The sequence below is a fragment of the Saccopteryx leptura genome, chromosome 7 (assembly GCF_036850995.1).
Source record: "Saccopteryx leptura isolate mSacLep1 chromosome 7, mSacLep1_pri_phased_curated, whole genome shotgun sequence".
Taxonomy (NCBI): domain Eukaryota; kingdom Metazoa; phylum Chordata; class Mammalia; order Chiroptera; family Emballonuridae; genus Saccopteryx; species Saccopteryx leptura.
In genome coordinates this window covers 120,344,882-120,357,259 of record NC_089509.1, presented here as the reverse complement: position 1 = coordinate 120,357,259, position 12,378 = coordinate 120,344,882, and the positions used below count along the sequence as shown (strand labels likewise).

Genomic DNA, 12,378 nt, shown 5'->3' with positions numbered 1-12,378 from the left:
TAGCTGCCCCAGTAGCTGTCCCCCCTAGCTGTCCCCTTAGCTGTCCCCCTAGCTGTCCCCTAGCTTCCCCCCTAGCTGTCCCCTTAGCTGCCCCCCTAGCTGTCCCCCTTAGCTGTCCCCCTAGCTGCCCCCTTAGCTGTCCCCCCTAGCTGTCCCCCTTAGCTGTCCCCCTAGCTGTCCCCTTAGCTGTCCCCTTAGCTTCCCCCCTAGCTGTCCCCCCTAGCTGCCCCCCCTAGCTGCCCCCTTAGCTGTCCCCCTAGCTGTCCCCCTAGCTGTCCCCTAGCTGTCCCCCTAGCTGTCCCCCCTAGCTGTCCCCCTTAGCTGTCCCCCCTAGCTGTCCCCCCTAGCTGTCCCCCTAGCTGTCCCCTTAGCTGTCCCCCTAGCTGTCCCCCTAGCTGTCCCCTAGCTGTCCCCTTAGCTGTCCCCTTAGCTGTCCCTTAGCTGTCCCGGCCCCCACATGGCTGCTGGCTCACGACCCTGCCCTCGACACACCCAGAAACACACAGGTGCGCACAAGCCATCAAGCACGTGCACACACATGCACACATATCCACACGTGTACTGAACTATAAGTACAACTCACACAGACATGCTCACATACATAGTTACGTGTGCACACATGGGAAAACACACGTGCACACTCATGTAAATGCACTCGGGCGTGCACACCCAGGGCACACACACCCCGGCACACGCAGCGCCCGCCGGAGGAGGCCCGCTCACCCTGTGGTTGTCCTCCCGCTCGCAGGCCACGTGCAGGGCCGTCCTGCCCCCCTCGTCGAGGACAGACGTGTGCGTGCCGTAGTAGGCGCGGGGCGGGCCCACCTCGTTGCTGAGCTTCAGGCTCGAAGGCAGCAGGTCCAGCTGTGTGCAGACGGAGGGGTCAGGCCCTGGACCCAAGCCCCTCCCCCAAGTGCCCAGAGACCTGCCACCTGCCCCACCGGGTGGGGCCACGGGTCCCTTCGGGTGCAAGCTCACGCACAGATGTGCTCCCCGACCGTGGGTCTGAGGCGGCCTCCCGTGACCCCCTCCAGCGTGGGGTGCGCGTGCACCGGCCTCTCCCCCGGGGCTCACCCCCCCCACCCCCCCGCGCTCTGCTGAGCTGGGCTTGTCCCGGGCGCACAAAGCGTCACTCAGCCTCTTTAAGGACAAGTGAAATTCTGAACTAAACGATGACACTGTCTACAGAGTGACCCCCGAGCCCCCCAGCGTCCCGCTTCCGCGTGGCCGACGGCCCACCTTGCCCTGTCTGTGCACGTCGTCCTGGTCGGTGGCCCTGGCATCCACGTCCGTGATGGCGTGGAGTAGCAGCTCTGTTATCTGGACACCCTCCTCCCCGGGAAGGGCAGCGGCAATGTGGAGGGGGGTCAGGGCCCCCAACTGCAGGGGGGACACGGGAGGGGTGAGGGCACAGTGCCCGGTGAGCGTCTCCCCGTGGTGCACAGGCGGAGAGGGCCTGTCCAGGGTGAGGGCACAGTGCCCGGTGAGCGTCTCCCCATGGTGCACAGGCGGAGAGGGCCTGTCCAGGGTGAGGGCACAGTGCCCGGTGAGCATCTCCCCATGGTGCACAGGCGGAGAGGGCCTGTCCAGGGTGAGGGCACAGTGCCCGGTGAGCATCTCCCCATGGTGCACAGGCGGAGAGGGCCCGTCCAGGGTGAGGGCACAGTGCCCGGTGAGCGTCTCCCCATGGTGCACAGGCAGAGAGGGCCCGTCCAGGGTGAGGGCACAGTGCCCGGTGAGCGTCACCCCGTGGTGCACAGGCGGAGAGGGCCTGTCCAGGGTGAGGGCACAGTGCCCGGTGAGCGTCTCCCCGTGGTGCACAGGCGGAGAGGGCCTGTCCAGGGTGAGGGCACAGTGCTTGGTGAGCGTCACCCCGTGGTGCACAGGCGGAGAGGGCCTGTCCAGGGTGAGGGCACAGTGCCCGGTGAGCATCTCCCCATGGTGCACAGGCGGAGAGGGCCTGTCCAGGGTGAGGGCACAGTGCCCGGTGAGCATCTCCCCATGGTGCACAGGCGGAGAGGGCCTGTCCAGGGTGAGGGCACAGTGCCCGGTGAGCGTCACCCCATGGTGCACAGGCGGAGAGGGCCTGTCCAGGGTGAGGGCACAGTGCCCGGTGAGCATCTCCCCATGGTGCACAGGCGGAGAGGGCCTGTCCAGGGTGAGGGCACAGTGCCCGGTGAGCGTCTCCCCATGGAGCACAGGCGGAGAGGGCCTGTCCAGGGTGAGGGCACAGTGCCCGGTGAGCGTCTCCCCATGGAGCACAGGCGGAGAGGGCCTGTCCAGGGTGAGGGCACAGTGCCCGGTGAGCGTCTCCCCATGGAGCACAGGCGGTGAGGGCCTGTCCAGGGTGAGGGCACAGTGCCCGGTGAGCGTCTCCCCATGGAGCACAGGCGGAGAGGGCCTGTCCAGGGTGAGGGCACAGTGCCCGGTGAGCGTCTCCCCATGGAGCACAGGCGGAGAGGGCCTGTCCAGGGTGAGGGCACAGTGCTTGGTGAGCGTCACCCCGTGGTGCACAGGCGGTGAGGGCCCATCCAGGGTGAGGGCACAGTGCCTGGTGAGCGTCACCCCGTGGTGCACAGGCGGAGAGGGCCTGTCCAGGGTGAGGGCACAGTGCTTGGTGAGCGTCACCCTGTGGTGCACAGGCGGAGAGGGCCTGTCCACGGTGAGGGCACAGTGCCCGGTGAGCATCTCCCCATGGTGCACAGGCGGAGAGGGCCTGTCCAGGGTGAGGGCACAGTGCCCGGTGAGCATCTCCCCATGGTGCACAGGCGGAGAGGGCCTGTCCAGGGTGAGGGCACAGTGCCCGGTGAGCATCTCCCCGTGGTGCACAGGCGGAGAGGGCCTGTCCAGGGTGAGGGCACAGTGCCCGGTGAGCATCTCCCCATGGTGCACAGGCGGAGAGGGCCTGTCCAGGGTGAGGGCACAGTGCCCGGTGAGAGTCTCCCCATGGTGCACAGGCGGAGAGAGCCTGTCCAGGGTGAGGGCACAGTGCCCGGTGAGCGTCTCCCCATGGAGCACAGGCGGAGAGGGCCTGTCCAGGGTGAGGGCACAGTGCCCGGTGAGCGTCTCCCCATGGAGCACAGGCGGTGAGGGCCCGTCCAGGGTGAGGGCACAGTGCCCGGTGAGCGTCTCCCCATGGAGCACAGGCGGAGAGGGCCTGTCCAGGGTGAGGGCACAGTGCCCGGTGAGCGTCTCCCCGTGGTGCACAGGCGGAGAGGGCCTGTCCAGGGTGAGAGCCCCGTGCCGGTCCTGGGACCCCACCCATAGCACTGTGGTCCCGTCAGCCGTGTCCCAACATTCAGGACAACAAGGACCACCCACAGCGGACTATGGACATGTCCTTTCCAATCCACAAGGTGCTTCCGTCTGCCAGGACCAGGACGGCCGTGCAGGAAGAGTCCCTGCCCTCCCTGCGAGGCCCCGGTTCAGGCGCCATAGCAGAGCTGGCCACGCAGCTCCTGACGCCAGTCCCTACCCCAGGCCTGTCGTCCACTTACTGCAGCCCTCTGACCATTGGCTGAGAGCCCCTGGAGGACTGTCTCTAGGACGCTCAGCCGGGGGGCTGGTCCTGGAGGGGGCACAGCCAGCTCAGAGAGAGACCCCGACCAGGAGCACACGGCGCCCCCGGCCAGAGGAAGAGGACTCACCGACCCTCCAAGCAGGACCCTGCAGGAGCAGGAGGGGCCCCGGAAACCCTGACCTCGACGCCCTGTGCACGAGGGGACTGGGCAGTCTCCTGCTGCTGGAATGCCACCCACTCAGACACATTAATGAAGCACAACTTCCATTTGCATTGATTCTCGATGGGGAGACAGTGGGTGGGCGGGTGCGCGGGCGGACGAGGGATGTCTGTGCCAAGTTTAAAGGCCGTGACCTTAGTTTCCCAAAGCTGGAGCCCAGTCCGTCAACTTAAAAAGGTGTCATCAGCCTGACCAGGCGGTGGCACAGTGGATAGAGCGTCGGACTGGGATGCAGAGGACCCAGGTTTGAGACCCCGAGGTCGCCAGATTGAGCACAAGCTCATCTGGTTTGAGCAAAAGCCCACCAGCTTGAACCCAAGGTCGCTGGCTCAAGCAAGGGGCTACTCAGTCTGCTGAAGGCCCGCGGTCAAGGCACATATGAGAAAGCAATCAATGAACAGCTAAGGTGTCGCAACACACAACGAAAAACTAATGATTGATACTTCTCATCTCTCCGTTCCTGTCTGTCTGTCCCTGTCTATCCCTCTCTCTGACTCACTCTCTGTCTCTGTAAAAATAAATAAATTTTTTTTTAAAAAAAAGCTGTCATGAATCATCTTGGGTCTTACACAAATTTTACTTTCCTCTCCTGCACCCTTTGACCTTATTCTCGGAACAGAAGGGAAGAAACGGCCCAGCCAAGGGGCCTGCACGGTGAGAGCCGCCTGCCCCTGAGAGTAACGCCTGAGGTCAAACAAAAGCACCAGCCTGTGTACCCTGGACGCCCTCCAGACACAGCAGGGCCGAGCGCTCCCGGGACCAGCGCAGGAAGACAGATGACCCAGGAGCTCCAGAACCGGATGCTCTGACCTCACGCTGCGCGGGGCCCCTCCCACCCTGCCCCTGCCTGTCTGCCCCTTCGGTCCGGCCCTGCCGCGGGGCCCCTCCCACCCTGCCCCTTCGGTCCTGCCCTGCGCGGGGCCCCTCCCACCCTGCCCCTGCCTATCTATCCCTTCGGTCCTGCCCTGCGCGGGGCCCCTCCCACCCTGCCCCTGCCTGTCTGCCCCTTCGGTCCTGCCCTGCGCGGGGCCCCTCCCACCCTGCCCCTGCCTATCTACCCCTTCGGTCCTGCCCTGCGCGGGGCCCCTCCCACCCTGCCCCTGCCTGTCTGCCCCTTCGGTCCGGCCCTGCCGCGGGGCCCTACCTGCGGGGGGAACTGGATGTCCGTCCTGGCGCCGTGTCCCAGCAGCAGCTTCACCCCGTCCACGTCCCCCGCCTTCACGGCGAAGAACAGGACCTGCACGGGCACGCGGCACAGGTTGGGGTCAGCGCCTCTGCGCAGCAGGAGGTTGATGGTCAGCCACCTGTTTCTCTGTCTGGGAGGAAGCAGCGTGACACGGTCACCGGCCGGAGGGGAGGCACCCCGGTCACTTAGCCTCATTGAGGTCCCCTGCTAAGTGGAGTGTGGGGTGGGGACCAGCTCCCTTCTGGGGTGGCGGCAAGGTTATGACACAGAGCAGTGTGAGGTGGTGCCATGCACACCAGCAATGCACACACACGCCCTTACACACACGTACACAAGTACACACCACACCACACCACATACGCGCATGCAGGCACGTACACAGCACGCACAGGCCCCCCCACACACGTACACGATTACACACCACACCACACACACACGCGTGCATGCAGGCATGTACACAACACGCACAGGCCCCCACACACACGTACACGATTACACACCACACCACATACGCGCATGCAGGCACGTACACAGCACGCACAGGCCCCCACACACTCGTCTCTACATGAGACGTACAGGGCTGGAGGGGGGCTGGGCTGAGACCTGGGCTGGCGGCCCCGCTGGGCAGGGAGACGGTCAGGGAGGAGAGTGGCCACACTGAGGAGCTGAGCCCATGGTGAGGACAGCAGGGGGGCGGGCAGGTAGCGGCTCTGCGGATCCCGCTGGCCCACCAGGGAGGGGCGGACAGGAGGGTGGTGGAGGGACCCCGGGTCACTCTAGAGCAGCGGTTCTCAAACTCCCTGCTCTCGGGATGCCCTTCCACTCTTAAAATTCTTTGAGGACCCTGAAAAGCTTTTTTTTTTTTTTTTTTTGACATGGGTTCTATCCATCCATTTCTGCTGTATTATAAATTAAAACAGAATTTTTTAAAAGCTTACTAATACATTTAAAAAGGAACAAGAACTACCCCATGGCACAGCAACATAAAATATTTTTGTGGAAAATCGCCCTCTGGATTTTGTGGAAGATCGCTCTTACCCAAGTGACATCAGGACTTCGTCACGTGGACAGACTGCCTGAGACACCCCCCCTCGCCCCCGGTGGACACGTGTCCTACACAATGTGTGGTGCGTGCAAATGCTCCAAAACTCTTCATTGTCACTTGAACGCTGGGATGTCATTACTGTCAAAGCGCCATGTCCACAGTCCTTCAAGTGGAAGCTACCTGCGGGCAGCGGCCGGTGAGGAGAGGGTGGCAGCTCCACATGCAGCTCAAGCCCTTGAAGTGCTTCCCCCGAAACCTGCCAGCGGCGGTTTGCAGCAGACAGACGCGCTCCGGGGGTCCTCACCCTCGTGTCACACAGGACGTCATGGGGCAAGTCCTCCGCAGTCAGGATGTAGTAAGTTAGTGGTTCCTAAGGCACACTAAGGCAAGTTAGTGTGATTCCAAGTGAAGCTGGCGCTGTCTTGGGCGTGTGTGACTGAAGAGACGCTACCCGACCAGGCGGTGGCGCAGTGGATGGAGCGTCGGAGTGGGATGCGGAGGACCCAGGTTCGAAATCTCGAGGTCACCGGCTTGAGAGCGGGTTCACCCGGCTTGAACTTGGGCTCACCAGCTCGAGCGCGGGGTCACCGGCTTGAGCTCAAAGGTCGCTGACTTGGGCAAGGGGTTACTTGCTCAGCTGTACCCCCCCCCCCCAATCAAGGCAATCAGTGAACCACTAAGGTGCTACAATGAAGAATTGATGCTTTTTCATCTCTCTTCCCTTCCTGGCTGTCTATCCCTAGCTGTCCCTCTCTCTGTCTCTGTCACCAAAAAAGGGGAAATGTCACACAACAGTCATAAGACTGTCACAACCATCACATGACTGTCACACCAGTCTCAGGATCACTATGAGAATTGTGTCAACCTCCCAGATTCCCTGAAAGGGTCTGAGACAGACCAGGGTACATGGAACACACTTTGAGAACCGCTGGTCTAGACCGTGGCTGTGTGTGTGTGTGTGTGCACGGACAAGCATGTGGTGCCCACTGCCCATGTGCCAGTCTAGGACCCACTCCTGGACTTTCCCCTGCTCGTCCCTTAGGAGCCATAGCCAGGCCCCCAGCACCAAGCCACCAGACAAGGACCCCAAAATCCCATAGAAATAAGACGCAGGCACTAAAAACACCACCTCCCCCGGGAGCAGGGAAGCGATGTTGAGCCTGCAGCTCACCCTCAGCGCGACCCTTGGCCCGCCACCCACACAGCAGCCACCTACTTGGTCATGGACAGCGCCAGCTGCCTCATGGTCCCTGGGTCGGCGCCGGTCTCGCCAGAGGGCCTCTGGAGCACGCTGTGGGCCCGGGCGCTCCTCTCCAGCACGTCCCGCGACAGCTCGATGGAGAAGTCCCGCACGCAGCGGTTGGACTCGAAGTTGGTCCCGTCGCTGCACGGCGTGCCGCTGTCCCGGGTCCCCGGCACGCTGTCCGGCCCCTTGTCCGGGTGGCTGACACTGCTCCTGGGGGACGCAGACGCCCACTTCCGGGGGCTGTCCCCCAAGTCGCTGGACTTCTGGTGGTTTGGGGTGAGCGCCAGCTTGTCAGGCTTGTCGTAGATTGAGCCCGAAGAGCAGAATGCGAGGGAGCAGTTTGGAGTCACGGGGAATTTTGTAGCTCCCTTTGGAAAGCACAGAAAAACATGATTAGATTAGAGCAGCAGCCCCATTCGACAACAATCTTCAGCAAGGACCAGCGCTCATGGCGAGAGTGGCCCTCACAGGACCTGGCCTAACAGGGCTGATGTAGGAGTGCCCGTGTACCTTCTCAAAAACCCACAGAAGGCTGACCAGGCGGTGGCGCAGTGGATAGAGCATTGGACTGGGATGCGGAGGACCCAGGTTCGAGATCATGAGGTTGCCAGCTTGAGCGCGGGCTCATCTGGTCTGAGCAAAGCTCACCAGCTTGGACCCAAGGTCGGTGGATTGAGCAAGGGGTTACTCGGTCTGCTGAAGGCTCGTGGTCAAGATACATATGAAAAAGCAATCAATGAACAACTAAGGTGTCGCAACGAAAAACTGATGATTGATGCTTCTGATTTCTTTCCATTCCTATCTGTCCCTGTCTATCCCTCTCTCTGACTCACTGTCACTGTAAAAATAAAAAACAAAAAAAAACAAAAAACAACCCACAGAAAGGGAGCGCATGACTTGGAGGCACCGCACAGGGACCCGAGAGACGGCAGCCACGCGTGCTAACAGCTCCAGTACGGGGCGCATGGAAGTGTGAAGACACCAGAGTAAAACCATGAAGTGTCTCCCCGCTGGCTACATACCGAAGTGTCAACCGATGGCCGTTGGCACCAATTCAACTACAACTGGCATCCCCAGTTTGGGATGGAGTGAAGGAATCTTTATATCAGTGGTTTTTCAACTCAACAGTGATACAGCAAGGCTGTGAAAATAGCGCTGTTAGGAGGCAGCCCTTGGGCCAGACCCCTCTCAGCTAGACAGCTCTGCTCTACTCCTGAAAGACATCATCTGTGTGTCAGCACAAGCCAAAACAAACAAACAAACAAACAAACAAAAAACAGTCAGTCTTCATTCTCTAATGGAAATGGAAAGTGCCAAGCCAGAGGGGAGCTGGCTTATATAGACAGAAGTTCCCACCCCTGGTCCTGATTGGCCCGTCTTCATGCAAATAAGGACTCAAAATCCTTGCAGTTTTGATTGGTCCAAAAGACACTGTCCTGATTGGTCAGAAATGAGCTGCTCTGAGTGATTGGTGAAGCTGTCTATGATACGGCTGCGCAGCTCCAATTGGAAAGGGAAAAGCCTCGTTCCTATTGGTTGGAATAGGATTCCGGGAACTGCTCTATAAGGGCTGGCTCAGGTTGCAGGCCGGTAGTTCAGTGCAGGCTTCCCCCTGAAGGGCTGTTTGCATGAAAGTCCCCTGTGCAGGATGGCTGCTAAGCTGTTTTGTTTGTTTGCTTGCTTGCTTGGTTTTGTTTGAGCCCGGTTAGCCACTAGGAGCCCTTCTTAGTAGGTATCTTCTTTTTCAGGATTCATAGGAGTGATAGATGGTGGACATCCCAGGTTAAGTAAAGTATATCAATAAAGCCTGACCTGTGGTGGCGCAGTGGATAAAGCGTCAACCTGGAAATGCTGAGGTTGCCGGTTCAAAACCCTGGGCTCGCCTGGTCAAGGCACATATGGGAGTTGATGCTTCCTGCTCCTCCCCCCTTCTCTCTCTCTCCCTCTCTCTCTCTCTCTCTCCCTCCCCCCTCTCTATAATGAATAAATAAAAAAAATAAAAAATAAAAAAAAGTATATCAACAAAATTAAGTCCACCCTTTTAACTTTTCCATGTGGCTCCTAGAAAGATTTAAAACCTACACGGGGCGCCCCCACGCTGCAGCTTACAGCACGTTTTGCTGGGCGACACCGCTCCTTGTCTGGGCTCCAAAGCCTCCCTTCTCCAAGTGGGGACGGACCCCAGACAGCATCAGCACTGCCAGCAATGCACATTCCTGGGTCCCACCCCAGACGCACTGAAGCAGACATACTGGGGGTGGGGTCCAGCCATCTGTGATTGTTTTGGGGGTTTTCTTTTCCTGTGAATAGTTGAGGTTTTGGGGACTTCAGCACTGCAACACAAACCAGCCACCATGGTACATAATGACTGATGCAGCCATGTTCTCATGGTCTCACCTGCAAGGACAGCCCTGCTTCAGGGGACCCCACACTAGCTCACATTTGTGAGTGGCTCTCACTGCGCAGCAGTGCAGGGGTCAGAGGAGAGGCCTATCCCCACAGAGAGGAAAGACAGCCCAGTTTCTCTAACAAATAGCGGGCAGGATGTGGGGCGAGGGGGATGCAGACTTTAAGGACCGAAAGAGGCACAGAACTTCACCAGCCGCACGGAGCATGCGACCTGGTTCGGATCCGGGTCCGTATAAGTCCATTCAGGGGATAGTTCATGACAGAACCCCGGGAAACTGAACTCAGACGGATATCAGAGGACAGTAGGAAATTCTACTTCGTTTTTTAAGCTGAGATAATAGTTTGTGGTTGTGTTAAAAAGGCAAGCAGAAGATGTGTCCTTTGCTGGCAGAGACGCACAGGGGGGTCCTTGTGTTCGAAGCTATCGGTGGAGAACGCGCTCTGATGAACGACCAGCTGGGCATCGGGGCGGGCAGTGCGGGGGAGGTGGGATGGGCCACACGTGGGGGACAGCCATCCAGGCGACAGGTCCACAGAAGTCCACTGCACTTTCTTTTGTGTATATCTAATATTTCTCAGAATAAAAAGTTTAAAAACAAAGTAAAGGAGTGATGTTTACAAGAATTTCAAGAACGGTAGTCAAAGGCTTTATGGGTCTGACTCCTTTATCAAGAATTAATTTACTCGAAGCGTATGAGAACTCCTCTAGGTACCAGGTCCCCGAGGATGCTCGGCCTCTGTTACCCCCTTCAGTCCCCTCCTCTGCTCTGCTCTGCTCGCTCCTCCACGGACTCCACTGGCTGCCCTGAGCCCATGCCCTCTGGGCTTGGAGAGGCTGCGGCCACCAGCCAGCCCCATCAGTCCCGGAAGCGGTCACTGAAGGCGACTCCACAGGAATGATGGCTACCTCTGCTCGCAAGGTCACCTTTGACCTTGGAAGTCGGTTGTTATTATAAGTGAACAACTTCTGACCAAGAAAAACAGAGTAGCCTGACTGGGTGGTGGCGCAGTGGATAGAGCATCGGACTGGGATGTGGAGGATCCAGGTTCTAGACCCCGAGGTTGCCAGCTTGAGCGTGGGCTCATGTGGTTTGAGCAAAGCTCACCTTGAGCCCAAGGTCACTGGCTTGAGCAAGGGGTCACTCAGTCTGCTGCAGCCCCCAGTCAAGACACATATGAGAAAGCAATCAATGAACAATTAAGGTCCCGCAATGAAGAATTGATGCTTCTCATCTCTCTCACCTCCTGTCTGTCTGTCCCCCTCTCTCTTTGTCTCTGTCTCTGTCTCTCACACACACACACAAAAAAAAAAAGAGAAAAAGAAAAAGAAAGAACAACAGAGTAGGGGCATCCAAAGGACTCGGCTGGGGGTGCAGCCTGAGCTGAGCGAAGCCTTCTCTGGAGAAAGCGACAGAAGAGACTGAGGCTGGGGGAGTGAGACGTGAATCAAGACAAGTCCAGCCACAGGGACGTTCCCCAGGTTGAAGTCACCAAAGCCACCATCAGAGGAAGCCCTCGGCCTCTCCGATGGCTTTTCTAGTGGACATCAGCTGCACCTCATGTGGCTGACACTCAGGGCCCAGGGTCTGCTTCTGAGAGGTGGGAGCACCCCCCCCACTGCAGGGGTGGCCCCTCTGCCCGCGCTCAGGAGATGTGGACAGCAGCTCTGCCCACGCTGCAGAGACCTGGCCCCTGCACGGTGACTTGTCCTTGAGTCTGGACTGAAATGGGGGCAGGAATGTCACCAAGCAGAGAAGAGTTTGAAGGTTCCCCAACAGATATATTAAGCATAGGACTGTCCTATGAACCACAATTCCACTTCTGGGTATCTGTCATGGGCCACTGAACAATGGGGACACATCCTAAGTAATGTGTCCTTAGGTGATTTCATCGTCACACCAACATCACAGGGGCACTCCCATGAGTCTAGTCCAGGTGGGACAGCGCACTCACTCCTGGGCTGTGTGCTGTGTCCCCATCGTGTGCACATTGTTGTTGACCGAAACGTCGCCCACGAAAACCAGAAGCGGTCCAAACCAGCGCTCACCCAGGGACATTCAGGCACAGGCGGCCCCCCCTCCTCTCTCCCTGCGTGTCCCCTTTCCTGAGGGCCACAGGGGGGGTCCCGGGGCCCCAGCTGCTGTGCACGTGGCTCACAAGGACATAGGTCCCTTGGCATCCTGGCAATGAGCTCAGGACACCACAGGGAGTGTGCAGGCTCCGCCCTGCTTCTGGCCTCGCGGCCACAAGCCTTAATTCACTCCGTGTGAACCTGGTCCATGCAAGGAAGGGAGTCTGGGCAGACAGACACAGGGATGGACGGTGGGGGTGGGGGCAAGTGGACAGGTGGACAGCAGGCTCTGAGCCACACTGCGGGGCCCACGGGCTGACCTGGCACTTGGGCACCGTCCTCTCCGCGATGTTGGGCTTGAAGGACTCGGAGGGGTAGTACAGGACGAAGCACGTGCCCAGGGGCGTGAGGCCCTCGTCCGTGCACTTGTTGACGTCGGCCCCGTGGTCCAGCAGCAGGCTGACAATGTTCGTGTGGCCGTGAGCCTGGAGGGAGGAGGCCAGTCTGACGCGGACAGCAGACACCCTCAGCAAGGGGTCAGACGGGCAGGTGGCGCTCACGTGGAAAACGGCTTCCCCGAGCGCGGCCCCGTGCCGGCCTGAGCTCAGAGACCGCGACGCACGCTCTCGCTTGGGCTCGGCGCGGGGACGTCGGACACGTGACCGAGGCGTGGGAAGGGGA

The 12,378-nt window shown here is 59.6% G+C and overlaps 1 protein-coding gene across 2 annotated transcripts in view; it reads right to left on the bottom strand.

Moving 5' to 3' along the window:
• ANKMY1 (ankyrin repeat and MYND domain containing 1) overlaps nucleotides 1–12,378 on the bottom strand; it is a 46,322-nt gene that overhangs the window by 26,599 nt on the left and 7,345 nt on the right. For both annotated transcript variants that reach the window (XM_066345710.1, XM_066345711.1), the window contains exons 5-9: nucleotides 12,018–12,182; nucleotides 7,188–7,585; nucleotides 4,885–5,056; nucleotides 1,240–1,380; nucleotides 724–864 (exon numbers count right to left, since the gene is read on the bottom strand). In XM_066345710.1, the coding sequence (XP_066201807.1) occupies nucleotides 724–864; nucleotides 1,240–1,380; nucleotides 4,885–5,056; nucleotides 7,188–7,585; nucleotides 12,018–12,182 (1,017 nt within the window). The remainder of the gene's footprint in view (nucleotides 1–723; nucleotides 865–1,239; nucleotides 1,381–4,884; nucleotides 5,057–7,187; nucleotides 7,586–12,017; nucleotides 12,183–12,378) is intronic.